This window comes from Taudactylus pleione, unplaced genomic scaffold (assembly GCF_031769625.1).
Source record: "Taudactylus pleione unplaced genomic scaffold, aTauple2 ptg001573l, whole genome shotgun sequence".
Taxonomy (NCBI): domain Eukaryota; kingdom Metazoa; phylum Chordata; class Amphibia; order Anura; family Myobatrachidae; genus Taudactylus; species Taudactylus pleione.
In genome coordinates, this window is record NW_028285970.1 from 684,133 (window position 1) to 699,947 (window position 15,815).

At 44.8% G+C, this 15,815-nt stretch overlaps 1 protein-coding gene across 1 annotated transcript in view; it reads left to right on the plus strand.

Annotated features, from left to right (window-relative positions):
- LOC148442288 (transmembrane channel-like protein 1) overlaps positions 1 to 15,815 on the plus strand; it is a 152,256-nt gene that overhangs the window by 93,823 nt on the left and 42,618 nt on the right. Inside the window, exons 11-12 of the mRNA XM_088464078.1 lie at positions 14,166 to 14,310; positions 15,510 to 15,704. Coding sequence (XP_088320204.1) covers positions 14,166 to 14,310; positions 15,510 to 15,704 — 340 coding nt within the window. The remainder of the gene's footprint in view (positions 1 to 14,165; positions 14,311 to 15,509; positions 15,705 to 15,815) is intronic.

The window sequence follows — 15,815 nt, forward strand, 5'->3', positions numbered from 1 at the left end:
GCCTCTGGATACAGGGAGTCACCAGACGCAACAACTCGCAGGAAGTTGCGATAGTCGTCCGGGTTATTCTCCCTAAGCTCCATCAGCAGGGGCATATGGGAGCGAGTCTCCCTCCTCGTCAGCCACTCCTTGGTCCAGCAGGACCTCATCCTCCTCCTTCTCTCCTGAACTCCTTCATCTTTCAGCCACAGATAGCCATAGGCTAGCAGAAGCTTATTGCAATAGGAATCTATCAAGAAAGCTGAAATCACACTTTGTAAAGGCAAGCCTTAAAACAAAACAAAACACACTAGCAAAGTACAACGTGCAGCAGGGTAAACTTAGACTCACTAGTCACGGAGCAGAGTGTGCAAAAATCTTAAAATGGCTGCTGCCTTTATGCCCACAAGATAAGCCCTCCCATATTGACATTCCAGCAGATGCATCGTGTGGTAATTTGCTGCATACGATCTATCTTATATGATTTCAAGTCATGTACGATAGATCAAATCGTATGGTCTTATGTGTAATCGTTGCATTTTAAACACAAACCGTACATAATCTGAAGGGAAGAATTTTCAAGGGAAATCGTATGTGACATCAGATGCGATTACAAATCGCACCGTGTATGGCCACCTTAAGCTTCAGCTGATGCAGGCTGGCTGGCGTGCGAGGCCAGGAATCTGCAACATGCACCCGCTTCCGGGAACACAGGCAGTCTCCGCTCCCACACCACCCTGTAAATGCCTCTGCCTGTAAATCAGGCAGAGATGTACGGGGGCATGTGTGAGATAATGCAGGACCCATTCTACACATGCGCAGAACGGGTCCTGCGCATGTGCAGATTCCCGATGTTCTACAATCAGCAGTACACTTGCGTGCTCTGCTGAATCAGGCCCAGAGTTAAAACAGCTGAGGCAGCTTCAGGATTAAACCCTTTTATTGTTTTTGTCAGTTCTAACTGCCATGCTTGTTGTGGTTTTGTTAGCTGACTCTTCTCTGGGTGTGGATGTTAGTTTCAGTGTCTCCCTCGTACACTACTTAGATTGCATCCCTGTTGAAAGTGTACAAAACATTTAATTTACCACGGAATTTATGGAGATTTTAGCTGTGTTTCAGGTTTTGTATAATTGTTTAGGATTATGGTGATTTTGGTGGAGGAATGTTAATTTTATTTTATAAGGCCGTTATATATAGATTTCAATTAAAACCAATAAAATAAAATAAAGTAAAAAAATTCTGAAAAATATTATTTAAAAAATCTAATTTGTAATGAATATTTGCAAAACAAATTCCATTGCTTTTTATCCAGAGTAAAATGTGTTAAAATATAGACCACCATATACAATGACACAGGGATCTTCCCAGCCAAGGATAGTCCCTGGAGAGGGCTTTAGAGATTAGTTTGCTAATGTCTGCTGGCACTATTAGATAAGGATGAGCATTTCTGATTTGACTCAGGGCCTGATTCACTACGGATAGCAACTGCAATCGCGGCTGCGACTACTCACGCAGTCTGGCTGCGAAGATATGCTAATCCATTGCGATCGCTATGCCATCGCAGCACTACATAGGGACGCCCACCTTACCTTACACACATCCGTAATATTTGTCAAGACTGCAAAATTCACAAGCTCTGACTTTACTCAGGAATTGCTAACCTCATTGCACGCACTGTGTATGGCATCACAGTGGATAATTTATGAACGTCCATGCAACGGCGTTCGAACCAACTGGCATGCCTGTATTTCGCCGACCACCCCCCCATAACCACCCACAAATGGCACTTCCTGTCAATCACTCTGCGATGGGTCTGCGTAGTCTCGCAGTCCCGATCGCAGTGACTAGTTCATGCACACGCACTGCGATGCATGCGCAGATCGCAATAATCGTCCGATTGCATGCGTAATCACAGCTGAAAACAAGGCAAAATATAATTTTCCCATAAAGCTTGGGTCTTGCATGTTTGGAATGCATTTAATTGGATATCTGGGGAGAGTCTGTGTTCTTCTATTTTCTTATATATCCTAATTTTCTATCTTTCCCCTTGACTGCTTACGAGCTCAGCTACAGCTCCTTCCCAGTAGCCTCTCAGTCTATATGAGACTTTCATAAACACTTTCTTCTTACTGGTGCATTTTGTAGTTTTTTCCTGTCTTCAACCCATTTGTAAAGGTCCTCATACATCTGCGACGGATTGTCATGATGTAGCGATCGGAAACGCCATATATGTTCCGTGATCCGTCGCAGGATCGGTGAAATTCTACATGTTAAATTTCACTGATTTGCCAATCGCGATAATTTTTTTGTTAGATTTCAGCGATCCTGCAATGCCGGATTGCAGGATCACAGGATCGCGGCAATCCATCGCAGATGTATGGGGGCCCTTTAGATCTGCCTTCTGCTTTTAGGGCCTGATTCAGACCCGCTCGCTAGATGCGGCCGCTTGTTCCCAGCGTATGGAAATTCACACCTCTACTCCCCCGTTACTACTGGCCTGCCCCTTTTACCACCCACAAACAGCCTCTCCTGTCACTTATTCTACTGGGCTGTTTTTGCTGGGCGAGCGAGTGCTTCCCGATCGCTCGGACTAGTTTGCGCACTGCAATGCATATTGCATAACATCGGCCGCGTACGAACGAGCGGCTGCTTGCGAGAGGGTCTGAATCAGGCCCTTAGTACTTAGTACTACTTAAAGTGGTATATTTATTAAAGGTCGATTTTAATTGATTCAAAATCAGTCAAAATCGATCAACATCGATGTTGTTTTTCTGGGGTTAAATTACACATTTACTAACAGACGATTTTTTATTTGTTTTTTTAAGTATTAATAAATGTTTGGCTTCCTTATATCTAGATACTAGAAACTACAGACTACAATTCCAGCAGACTTGTATATTTACCAGTTCATTTACATAACTTCCAAACTTTTAAACCTGTTGACTCATTTATACCTTCAAAAAGGCCTTTCCAGGGTTGTATGAAAACTGATCACATGATGCTCATATCCAATCCTGAGATGCAGAACCAGTTTAACAGCACAGTGGCTGGGGCAGATAAGCAGTGTCCCTTCAGACTGGTAGCCCCCACATAGCTCTATATCCAGTGTAGGGGCAATGTGGCATAGGTGAGCTGGGCTTTCTGTGTTGCATAATGTGAATGGGTGGCACTAAAGTGTACTTAACACATATTTGATGCTGGGAGTATTCACACTTTATACATTTTAAAAGCATCTCCAGCATCTTATTAACAATTGTATTGCCTCTTCTAGGTGTCCTGGGGCCTCCACAAAACTTAATTCAACCTGCTGACACACACTCTATGGCATGTTGCTACTGGCCATTCACAATAAATATTGCAAAGTGGTGTTGGTTTTCTATCCCTGTAGAACACTGTCTTCTAAACCTGCTTTATGTTACAGTAACTACAAGACTTACCAGAATCCCAGTATATAGTGTATTAAATTGAATACATTGGACATTTGACTATTTTTGGAGCTCTTAAGATTGCTGTATTGGAAAACTACTGATTGATTGCAGTGGCTGTCTTTTCTCTCTAGATCCAAGAGCACAGCATTTGTCTAGTGAAATATAGATTTACCATTGCTGTGATTTCCATCTCTTTTCTGTGCAAGAAGATTTATATTTCAATACCCTTCTCACTGGTAATAGAAGTAGAAGACATAGAAGCATACATGCCTACCCTCCCGGTTTTCGCGGGAGGCTCGCGATTTTTCGGGTAACCCCCCGCACCCCCGGAAGGGTAGGCATTTCTCCCGCATTCTGCCCACTTCCTAGTGAAGTGAGCAGAATGAGGAGAATACCCGCGGCGATCGTGGGTCTCCGTGAAGGGGGCGGGGGTTAAGATGTGATTCTGCATGAATCACAGCATTTGGCCCCGACCCCTATGTAAATTTTACCCAATCGCTGCAGTTTTGCCACGAGGGGGCGGGGCTTAATGACGTGTTTCATTATGCCCCGCCCCCATCAGCCCCCTGCTGCTTCTCTTACCCGGGCTTCTCCCGGGAAGAGATTCTGAAAGGTAGGTAAGTATGCATAGAATCCAATTGCAAGCATTGCTGCTAACCTGCTACTTTTCTTTTTTGCTATGGCTATTGGTTTGTTACAGCTGCTTGTTACCAGGGCTGGACTGGCCATCTGGAAAATGCCAGAAGGGCCGATGGCCTGTTGGGCCGGTCTGGCTTGAAAACCTATCTAAGCAGCTCCGCCTCCTGGTGCTCTGCTCTGCCGGCATGGAGAGAGAGGTGGCGTGACATGAAGTCACGCCCTGTGAGGCATGACCACACCCCATGTCTGTGCACACGCCTACGATGCGCACATACAGAGGGATTCCAGGGCTGTTTTACAGCCCAAGTCCGTCTCTGCTTGTTACCATTGTTGAAGTGTGTTTCTATTGGGCTACCATGCTGCCAAATACAGCACTGTTCAGTTGGAAACAGGGACTTTTTGTTACATTTTTTATAGTATGCCTTATGCAGAGCTGGTTATAAATCAGGCATATATTATTCAAAAGAAGCGTGCATGGGAAAAGTATACATTCACCGGCATGCAGTCCTGGGACCACATCTGTGCCTGTAGCATATGCATGTGATTTGCTACTAATAATGCTTAGTAAAGTACTTACACTTAGGTCGGCATGGCATGCATTTGGGTGAACATGTTTTCACTAAACGTTGTCTATGAAAGACCTCCCCATCACACCCCAGTTCTGCTTCTTCGGTCATAAGTGTTAATGCAATACAAATATGTACAACTCTGCATAGCTCGTGCTAGCGGGCACCCATTACCGTTACATGAGCAGTGCAAATAAACGTAAGATACACCACTCAACTCTGCGTGAGCCCCAGGGTGCCTTCTGGATGGAGTGTTGTGTTCCTAATTTTAAAGTTAGACCTATGGAGTGACTACTAATTTATCAACGCTCATTCAATATATATATATATTAGGGGTGTGCACCGGCCACTTTTCGTGTTTTGTGTTTTGGTTTTGGATCTGGATCTTTCTTCGTGTTTTGGATCTGGATTGGTTTTGCCAAAACCACCCTTCCGTGTTTTGGGTTCTGGGTTTTGTGTTTTGGATCTGTATTTTTTTGAAAAAAAGCATAAAAACAGCTAAAATCACAGAATTTGTAGGTTTTTCTGCTCCTATGCTATTATTAACCTCAATAACCTTAATTTCCACTCATTTCCAGTCTATTCTGAACACCTCACACCTCACAATAGTGTTTTTATGTCCAAAAGGTTGCACCGAGGTAGCTGGATGACTATGCTAAGCGACACGAGTGGGCGGCACAAACACGTGACCCATCTAGGAGTGACACTGCAGTGGCAGACAGGATGGCAGTTAGAAAAACTAGGCCCCAAACTGTACATAATGCAAAGAAAAAAAGAGGTGCAAGATGGAATTGTCCTTGGGCCCTCCCACCCACCCTTATGTTGTATAAACAGGACATGCACACTTTAACAAATCAATCATTTCAGCGCCAGGGTCTGCCACACAACTGTGGCTGAAATGATTGGTTCGTTTGGGCCCCCACAAAACAAGCTGGCAATTAATGTGTCCCTGCACAAACTGGCTCTACGGAGGCAAGATGTCATCCTCATCCTCCTCATCCACCGATTCCTCACCCTCTTCAGTGTGTACATCCTCATCCTCACAAAGTATTAACTCGTCCCCACTTGAATCCACCACCACAGGTCCCTCTGTACGTTCTGGAGGCTGGTCTCCCTGGAAGAGCTGATAATTCATTTTGATGAACATCATCTTCTCCACATTCTGTGGAAGCAACCTCCTACGCCTTTCGCTGACAAGGTTCCCGGCTGCACTAAACACTCTTTCGGAGTACACACTGGAGGGGGGGCAACTCAGGTAAAATAGAGCCAGTTTGTACAGGGGCCTCCAAATTGCCTCTTTTTCCTGCCAGTACAGGTATGGACTGTCTGACATGCCTACTTGGATGCTGTCACCGATGTAATCCTCCACCATTCTGTCAATGGTGACAGTATCATATGCAGTGACAGTAGACATGTCAGAAATTGTTGCCAGGTCCTTCAGTCCGGACCAGATGTCCAAACTTGGTCCTGCCTGCCCTGCATCACCGCCAGCGGGTTGCTTAGGATACCTAAGTTTTTTCCTGGCAGCCCCAGTTGCGGGAGAAAATGAAGAAGGAGCCGTTGACGTGTCACGTTCCGCTTCAGCTGACAGTGTGTTCACCAGCAGGTCTTTGCACCTCTGCAGGCTTGTGTCGGCCGGAAAGAGAGACACCACATAGGCTTTAAACCTAGGATCGAGCACGGTGGCCAAAATGTAGTGGTCTGATTTCAACAGATTGACCACCCTGGAATCCTGGCAAAGCGAATGAAGGGCTTCATCCACAAGTCCCACATGCCGAGCGGAATCGCTCCGTCTTAGCTCCTCCTTCACTTTCTCCAGCTGCTTCTGCAAAAGCCTGATGAGGGGAATGACCTGACTCAAGCTGGCAGTGTCTGAACTGACTTCACGTGTGGCAAGTTCGAAGGGCTGAAGAACCTTGCACAACACGGAAATCATTCTCCACTGCGCTTGAGTCAGGTGCATACCCCCTCCTTTGCCTATGTCATAGGTGGATGTATAGGCTTGTATGGCCTTTTGCTGCTCCTCCATCCTCTGAAGCATATAGAGGGTTGAGTTCCACCGCGTCACAACCTCTTGCTTCAGGTGATGGCGGGGCAGGTTCAAGAGTGTTTGCTGGCGCTCCAGTCTTCGGCACGCAGTCGCTGAATGGCGAAAGTGGCCAGAAATTTTTCGGGCCACCCAAAGCGTCTCCTGCACGCCCCTGTCGCTTTTCAGAAAATTCTGCACCACCAAGTTTATTGTGTGAGCAAAACATGGGACGTGCTGGAATTTGCCCAGATGTAATGCCCGCACAATATTGGTGGCGTTGTCAGATATCACAAATCCCCAGGAGAGTCTAAGTGGGGTAAGCCACTGGGCGATGATTTCCCTCAGTTTCTCTAAGAGGTTGTCGGCGGTGTGCCTCTTACTGAAACCGGTGATACACAGCGTAGCCTGCCTTGTAACGAGCTGGCGTTTCTGAGATGCTGCTACTGGTGACGCTGCTGCTGTTGCTGCGTAAGGTGATACATCTACCCAGTGGGCTGTCACAGTCATATAGTCCTTAGTCTGCCCTGTTCCACTTGTCCACATGTCCGTGGTTAAGTGGACATTGTGTACAACGGCATTTTTCAGGACACTGAGGACACTTTTTCTGACGTTTCTGTACAGTCTCGGTATCGCCTGCCTAGTGAAGTGGAATCTAGACGGGATTTGGAACCGGGGACACACTACCTCCATCAATTGTCTAAATCCCACTGCACTAATGGCGGATACCGGACGCACGTCTAACACCAACATAGCAGTCAAGGCCTCAGTTATACGTTTTGCTTCAGGATGACTGCTGTCGTACTTCATCCTCCTCGCTAAGGACTGTTGGAGGGTCAATTGTTTAGTAAAAGTAGTGGTGTTCCTACTTCCTCTCTGGGATGATGAACGACTCCCAGCAGCAGCAGCAACAGCAGCAGCGGCAGCAGTAGGCGTAGCAATGCAGGATCCTCCGGAGGAATCCCGGATAGGAGAGTCAGTCATGCCAGTGATATGGCCTGCAGGACTACTTCCGATCCTGACTAAGGAGGAAATTGACGAGGAGGGAGTTGACGGTGTGGTTTGCAGGCGCTTGGATACAACAGGACAACGGGATTTAGGTGTCCCTGGACTGCTTACGGTCTGAGCCAAAGTTTCTGAACTTGACAGTAACTTTTTATGAACGCGCTGCAGGTGCCGTATAAGGGAGGATGTTCCTAGGTGGTTGACGTCCCTACCCCTACTTATTTCACCTTTACATATGGTACATATGGCAAGACAGTTGTTGTCCGGATTTGGATAGAAATATTGCCAGACCAAAGAGGTGGAATGTTTGGTCTTCTGCCCAGGCATGACCGTGATGGGCTTTTTCATCCCACGGACAACAACTGTCTCCCCCGGAGCCTGATTTAAACAAACCACATCACCATCAGAATCCTCCTCGCCAACTTCCTCCTCAGCGCCAGCTACACCAGTATCCTCATCCTGTTGTACTTCAACAGTGACATCTTCAATTTGCATATCAGCAAGTGGACTGTGGGTGCTCCTTTCAGCACTTGCAGGGGGCGTGCAAATGGTGGAAAGAGCCACCTCTTCCCGTCCAGTGCTGGGAAGGTCAGGCATCGCAACCACCACCACACTTGGACTCTCCTTGGGGATTTGTGATATCTTCTTAGAAAGCACAGTTCTTCGCTGTGCTTTTGCCAGCTTAACTCTTTTGATTTTTTTAGTGGGAGGAGTGCTTCCATCGTCATGTGAAGCTGAACCACTAGTCATGAACATACTAGGGATCGACCTTAGCCGTTCCTTGCCACTCCGTGTCGTAAATGGCATATTGGCAAGTTTACGTTTCTCTTCAGCTGATTTAAATGTCTTTTTCAAGGTCATTTTCCTGAACTTTGCCATTTGGGATTGTATGTGCCCTCTACTATGACATTGGGCATCGGCCTTGGCAGACGACGTTGATGGCATGTTATCGTCTATGTCATGACTAGTGGCAGCAGCTTCAGCACTAGGAGGAAGTGGTTCTTGATCTTTCTCTATTTTATTTTTATCGGAGAAAGTTTGGTCCTCCATTTATGTTATATCGATTTGATATATACGTGCGGCTAAACACAGAAAATAATTTTTTTTTTGGTTTGGACTGGAGTGTACTTTGTGGGTTACAGCACCCTTTAACGGTCAAGCCAGCCGGCCCTTTACTTATGACACAGGCGCACTCTTGGCACTACTTTGTTGATGCACGTGCGGCTACTGCGCACACAATTCACAAACACAGAAAATAATTTTTTTTTGGTTTGGACTGGAGTGTACTTTGGGGGTTACAGCACCCTTTAACGGTCAAGCCAGCCGGCCCTTTACTTATGACACAGGCGCACGCTTGGCACTACTTTGTTGATGCACGTGCGGCTACTGCGCACACAATTCACAAACACAGAAAATAATTTTTTTTTAGGTTTGGACTGGAGTGTACTTTCAGGGGTTACAGCACCCTTAACGGTCAAGCCAGCCGGCCCTTTACTTATGACACAGGCGCACGCTTGGCACTACTTTGTTGATGCACGTGCGGCTACTGCGCACACAATTCACAAACACAGAAAATAATTTTTTTTTGGTTTGGACTGGAGTGTACTTTCGGGGGTTACAGCACCCTTTAACGGTCAAGCCAGCTGGCCCTTTACTTATGACACAGGCGCACGCTTGGCACTACTTTGTTGATGCACATGCGGCTACTGCGCACACAATTCACAAACACAGAAAATAATTTTTTTTTAGGTTTGGACTGGAGTGTACTTTCGGGGGTTACAGCACCCTTAACGGTCAAGCCAGCCGGCCCTTTACTTATGACACAGGCGCACGTTTGGCACTACTTTGTTGATGCACGTGCGGCTACTGCGCACACAATTCACAAACACAGAAAATAATTTTTTTTTTGGTTTGGACTGGAGTGTACTTTCGGGGGTTACAGCACCCTTAACGGTCAAGCCAGCCGGCCCTTTACTTATGACACAGGCGCACGTTTGGCACTACTTTGTTGATGCACGTGCGGCTACTGCGCACACAATTCACAAACACAGAAAATTATTTTTTTTTTGGTTTGGACTGGAGTGTACTTTCGGGGGTTACAGCACCCTTAACGATCAAGCCAGCCGGCCCTTTACTTATGACACAGGCGCACGCTTGGCACTACTTTGTTGATGCACGTGCGGCTACTGCGCACACAATTCACAAACACAGAAAATAATTTTTTTTTGGTTTGGACTGGAGTGTACTTTCGGGGGTTACAGCACCCTTTAACGGTCAAGCCAGCCGGCCCTTTACTTATGACACAGGCGCACGCTTGGCACTACTTTGTTGATGCACGTGCGGCTACTGCGCACACAATTCACAAACACAGAAAATATATTATTTTTTTAGCACTTGGGGGGAGCACCCCTGATGGACAGAGCACCCCCTGGACAACACTACAGCACCCCTTTAGGACTGGGACACTGCACAGGACTTTGGAGTGGACACAGCCCCTATGGAGAACTGACTGCACAACACAGTCCAGCCAGCCCCTATGGACTTTGAAGTAGTGGACACAGCCCCTATTAACAACAGCAGCACAGCACAACACAGCCAGCCCCTATGGACTTTGAAGTAGTGGACAACAGCAGCACTACACTACACTACACTACACAGCACTAACTCCCACCCTCCCTCTTCACTGTCCACAGCCGAGTGAGAAAATGGCGCCGACGCGGGTACCTTATATAGGATCCAAAACCCGCGAGACTCGGAAGGCGGGATGATGACGTTTTGCCTCGATGTCAGATCCGAGTCAGGCGGGAAAAGTCGAGCCTGACTCGGATCGGACTCGGATCGGGGGGGCTCGGGGGGGTTCGGATTTCAGAAATCCGAACCCGCTCACCCCTAATATATATATATATATATCCACTACCATCCAGTGATCGCTTTCATTAGATGATTGTATTTCATTCACCAGCGCATGAAGTATTTGTTCACCTTTAGTAATATTGGATCTGATCCAGAGGTGGATACAGTTGCATTTCGAACGCAGTGGACTTGTGTACAGAGACGCCTGCCGCCGGTGTCTCAGATCTACCTCTTACATACAAAAGATGGAACATTGGTTGCACCATCGAACTTCTGAGCAACCCTTTGGTATCTCAGACTGTCCGTCTCAATTAAGACGCTGGGGCCAGTCCAACTGCAAACTAATTCACAGTGGCTGACTACGACATGCCCATAAAATTTTGGCAACACACCTGCATTTTATAGCCACCCCCAGTACCTCCCCCAAACGGTCACTACCTGCCACTTACTTTGCAAATAAATCCTCACTGCGTCTGCTGTCGTAAATCGCCGCATGTGCATCCACCTCTGAATCAGATGCAATATCACTTTATTAGGATATAGTATCGCCTATGCATCGGTCTTGGTGTGGATCTGGTCAGCCCCTCTCAGTCTCAGATGGTATAAATTACTCATGGTCCCAGACACTGGCAAATGGCTCAGGTACAGCTTTCACATTTCCCACAGTCTACCACTCAAAAGTCACCAGGCTTGACGCGTTTCGGACTACTTGTCCTTCCTCAGAAGCCTGAAACTACTCTGGGTCTCAGAGGGGGCTGACCATATCGACGCCAAGACCCATGCATGCATGGGTGATATTATATGCTTTTAATGTTTTTTTACATGTGAGTGCAATGGAGAAATAAAACATCGACATTTTATTTAGAAGGTGTTGCACTACATTTGTATGTCACCAATGGCTCATTTGAGTCCTATAGTGACCATGTGAGTTTCACTTTGATAAGGATTAAGGGATTCATATATAAAGACTAGCTGATGTACCCGGTTTCACCCGGGCAGACCATAGATATTTACTGTTTCCATTTCCATTTAACCACTCCAATAACACATTAATCATTCACCTCTATAGTAATGCATCACTGCTATAGTAAGACATTACCTTCCCTCACCAGTGTACTAACACATTCCACCAGAGCCGTAACTAGACTTTTTAGTGCCCTGTGCCAGAGAGAGCATTGGTGCCAGTGGCATATCTATAATGGGTGCAGTGTGTGCGGGGCACACAGGTCCCCCGGGTCCAGGGGGCCCCGCACTGCACACACTGCACCCATATTATTTTAGACTTACCTGTCCGTGGTCCCACGTCGGGTGTCTGCGGTGCTCAGAGCACCGGAAAATAGTAAATTTTTCTGATGTTCTGCGCATGCGCATTAGACTCCGGGCACTAGAGTGTGTCCGGACTCTACTGTGCATGCACAGAACGCCGGAAAAATGGCCGCCACAGCCACTTTCCGGCGTTCTGTGTATGCGCAGTAGACTCCGGGCACACTCTAGTGCCCGGAGTCTACTAAGGCTCCGGTGGCTGGCTAGCCGCGTCAATCAGCTGCCGGCCACCGGGGAGAGAGGAGGGGGCCCCGCACAGGGAGTGCACACGGGCCCCTTCTCTCTTAAGACACCCCTGATTGGCGCCCCCCTCCTATTTTTTAAATAGGGACATCAGATACTGTACATGAAAAAGGGCCATGGCCTCATAGGGAAAGGCCAGGGAACAGATAGGGGAGGTCAGGAGATGCTGGGGATAAAAGAAGAGGAAGCTACAAGTGAGAATAATAATAAACAGGAAGATTGACAGGCCCAAACAGCGCCCCCTGCCCTGCAGTGCCCTCTGCCATGAAACAGGTCGCACCACCATAGTTACGGCCCTGAATTCCACTCCCTCACCTCTGTAGTAACACCTTTCCCTCCCTCACCCGTGTTGTAACAAATTTGACACCTGTGTAGAAAAACAAAATACATTTCTTCTCTCACACCTGTAGTAACACATTACCCTCACTCACACCTGTAAAAACTTATTCCCCTCCCTCACCTCTGGAGTAACACATTCCCCCTCCCTCATAACTGTAGTAACACATTACCCACGCTCACCACTGTAGTAACACATTCCCCTCCCTTACCTCTGCAGTAACACAATACTCCTGCTCACCCCTATATCAACACATTCAGCCTCCCTCTTCTGAGTTGTTACACATTCCCTTACTTTACCATATAGTAACACATTTGACATTCCCCTCCCTCATCTGTGTAGTAATACATTTTCCTCTCTCACCTCTGTAGTAACACATTCCCTTACCTCACTATTCAAATAGGGGAGCCACACCAACTGCCAGTGATGTTTGGCAGCACTTGAGATGACAGTTGGTGTTTGAATATGAGCTGTGCTACAGCCACCATGAGTCAGTAAGTCAGGACATTGCACAAGGGGAGGTAACATTTTAGCACTTTTCACCCCCTTAGGAGTTGAATTTAAAAAAATCCCTTCTTAGTGGGCACCTACATCATGGAAGGAATATACTCCCCAACTTTCATGTTTCTAGGTCCAGGGGCTTGGGCTGAGCATTGATGAGTCAGTCAGGATATTTGTTTATTATACATTTTATTTTAAAGTCCCTTTTAAGTGCCTTATTTTCTAAATACTATATATATATATAATATATTATTTATATAATATATTTTATATATATATACATATTTGTTTTTTATATAGCTCCGCCCTCAGTAACTGTACCAACAGTTCCGGATTCTATTTCTCCAGAAAAATTGCAACTGTCAAACAATAGGAGGGCTCATATCAGAATTGGACATTTTCTACCACTTGATTAAACTATGCACTGCCTGGTGTAAATGTATGCTATTCCATTGGTATTTTGTGTTGACATGTTACCTTGATGAGCGCAGGTTTTTAGTGGTATTTCTGCATTTATTTACAGAATTTACCAAGCTCCGTAATGTGATGGCAATGGAGTTAGGCATTGTAGCCTATAGACTACAGACTGCAAAAAGTACTGGGATAGGGATCCGTAGAACCCCTCTCCGGTACAGTATATTAGCCTATGAATGACCAGCAGACTGTATATGCGCAGAATGAAGGAGCAGTGAAGTGATCGCATTAGCTTTTCCTATTAGAGCCTGTGATTATTAATTATTATTAGCAGTGATAAGAAATTGCAATTATTGGATCTAGAACCCGATAATTAATAAATATGTCCCTATAAAATAAGCAAAGCTTAGTTGCCCAAAATGCTCTATTAGAAAGAACTGAGCTAGCAAGCATTGTGTAATTAATTATTGTATATTTGTGATCTATACAAAGCTGCATACACACGGTACGAACTGTACCACCAACGACTTGAAAGATATCTGTGAAAGATAACTTTCAGTGAAGTCATCCAGACACATATCTGAACTGGGAAAGTTGACAATATCGTGCAAGTTGGCCTCCATGTACGGATGATCATAGATATCATTATCGTTCATGCGGGAACGCGCATCGTTGGTTGTTTACTGCATAAAAAGTATCGATATATCGTTGAACAATATTGTTATCGTTCATATCTTTCATAGATATCGTACCGTGTGTACGTTCCTTAAGACAGATATGTTAAAAGGTGATATCATTTTTAACTATAGTATCTTTCTCTTAACCCTAAATTCTTATCTTACATATTGCAGAATGGCTAAGAATGCTAATGAAGATGGTGGAGGAGATGATAACAGCTTTAATTTTAGCTGGAAAATGTATACAAGTTGGGATTTTCTCATTGGAAACCCAGAGACAGCTGACAACAAATTTGCATCTATAACAACTAGTTTCAAAGTAAGACAATGATATGAATTGTCACTGTTGAGCTCAAAATCTGGACTGATGGTTTTAAATTCCTATGAGTTCATTATTGCATTGTTATTTATTCAGTTCAGGAATGCACTTCAAATAGAAATAAAACCAGATCTTTTACTGGTTTAAGTACCAACTTGTAAGTGTTTCAGTTTATTCTTTCAATTAGACCAATAATGCCCGTGCAACTTATTTATACTACAAGCAACCAGCACAAAAGTTCAGAGCAGTAGTGATATACTATATACAATATATTTTCAGAAAGCAAATGATATATAGGTTTATGGTAATTCCCAGCCACAAAGCACAAGCATACAGTAAACGGAAGGAGTTGTATTTGGACTTTAAAACTATCTGCTGAACTCCTGAGGCCTGGCAGGGAAGAAGGAATGTACTGTATATCATTTTACTGCACCAGCTCCCTCTACTGATTTATTACTGTACTTCATCATGCACAGTAATCCAGTGTACACAGTGTTTTCATTACTAGGTATTTGAGTTTCTAGTAGAGATGTGCGCCAACACCCGTGTTTTGGTGTTTTGGTTGTGGATCCGTATTTATTTTTTTCTTAAATAAAATAAAAAAAACTGCTAAAATGAATATGTAATTTTGACCTGTTTACATGCAATCAAAAACCAGAGTTCGTTTTAAAAATAGGAATTTCAAAATGTGGTACGATCCGAACCGGAGCTCTGTTCGACTCGGTACCCCAAAGTAATTCCGAACTTGGACTCTGTTCGACTCGAAACCCCTAAATTTGGTTGTTGTCGATTCTCTGGGAACCGAACCTGCACATCTCTAGTTTATAGTTATACAATCAGGATGTACTTTCTAGTATATACAACATTGTCTTACTAAACAGAGGTATTTAGAAAGTAATTGACAAGTCTCAAAAAAAGTCCTCAATTTGATGACAAGGTGAAGCTTAAAGTCTCTCCTCTGCCTGTGATTAGTTGGTGGTGCTAACCAACCTTATCCAATACAGTATGTCCTCTCATCATGTATTAAGTAGCTGTACTGAAAGCAACCCTGCCGTAATCCTTGTTAAGTAGGAGCATAGTTCAAATTAGAGGTATTGCTGCTATTTATTCTTTTATTCAGTGCCCGTATATTAGGTGATGGTTTTAGTTGTAGCAAAAAACATTTTAATCATTTTCTTTTTTTCTCTTCTATTTTTCAGGAATCAATATTAGAAGAACAAGAAAACAGGAAAGAAGAAAATATTCACTTAGTCAGATTTCTCAGAGTTCTTGCAAACTTCCTAGTAATGTGCACACTGGCAGGAAGCGGCTATCTTATTTATTTTGTTGTACGCAGGTCCCAGCAATTTGCTTTGAAAGGTTTGGAGAACTATGGTTGGTGGGAGCGGAATGAAGTTAGTATTATTATCAGTAGCTTTATTTTTAGCTAAGATGATTTTTTTGTTGTATTTTTTATTTTACCAAGTTGATTGCACTGAACTAAACCTTTCGTATATGTATTAATG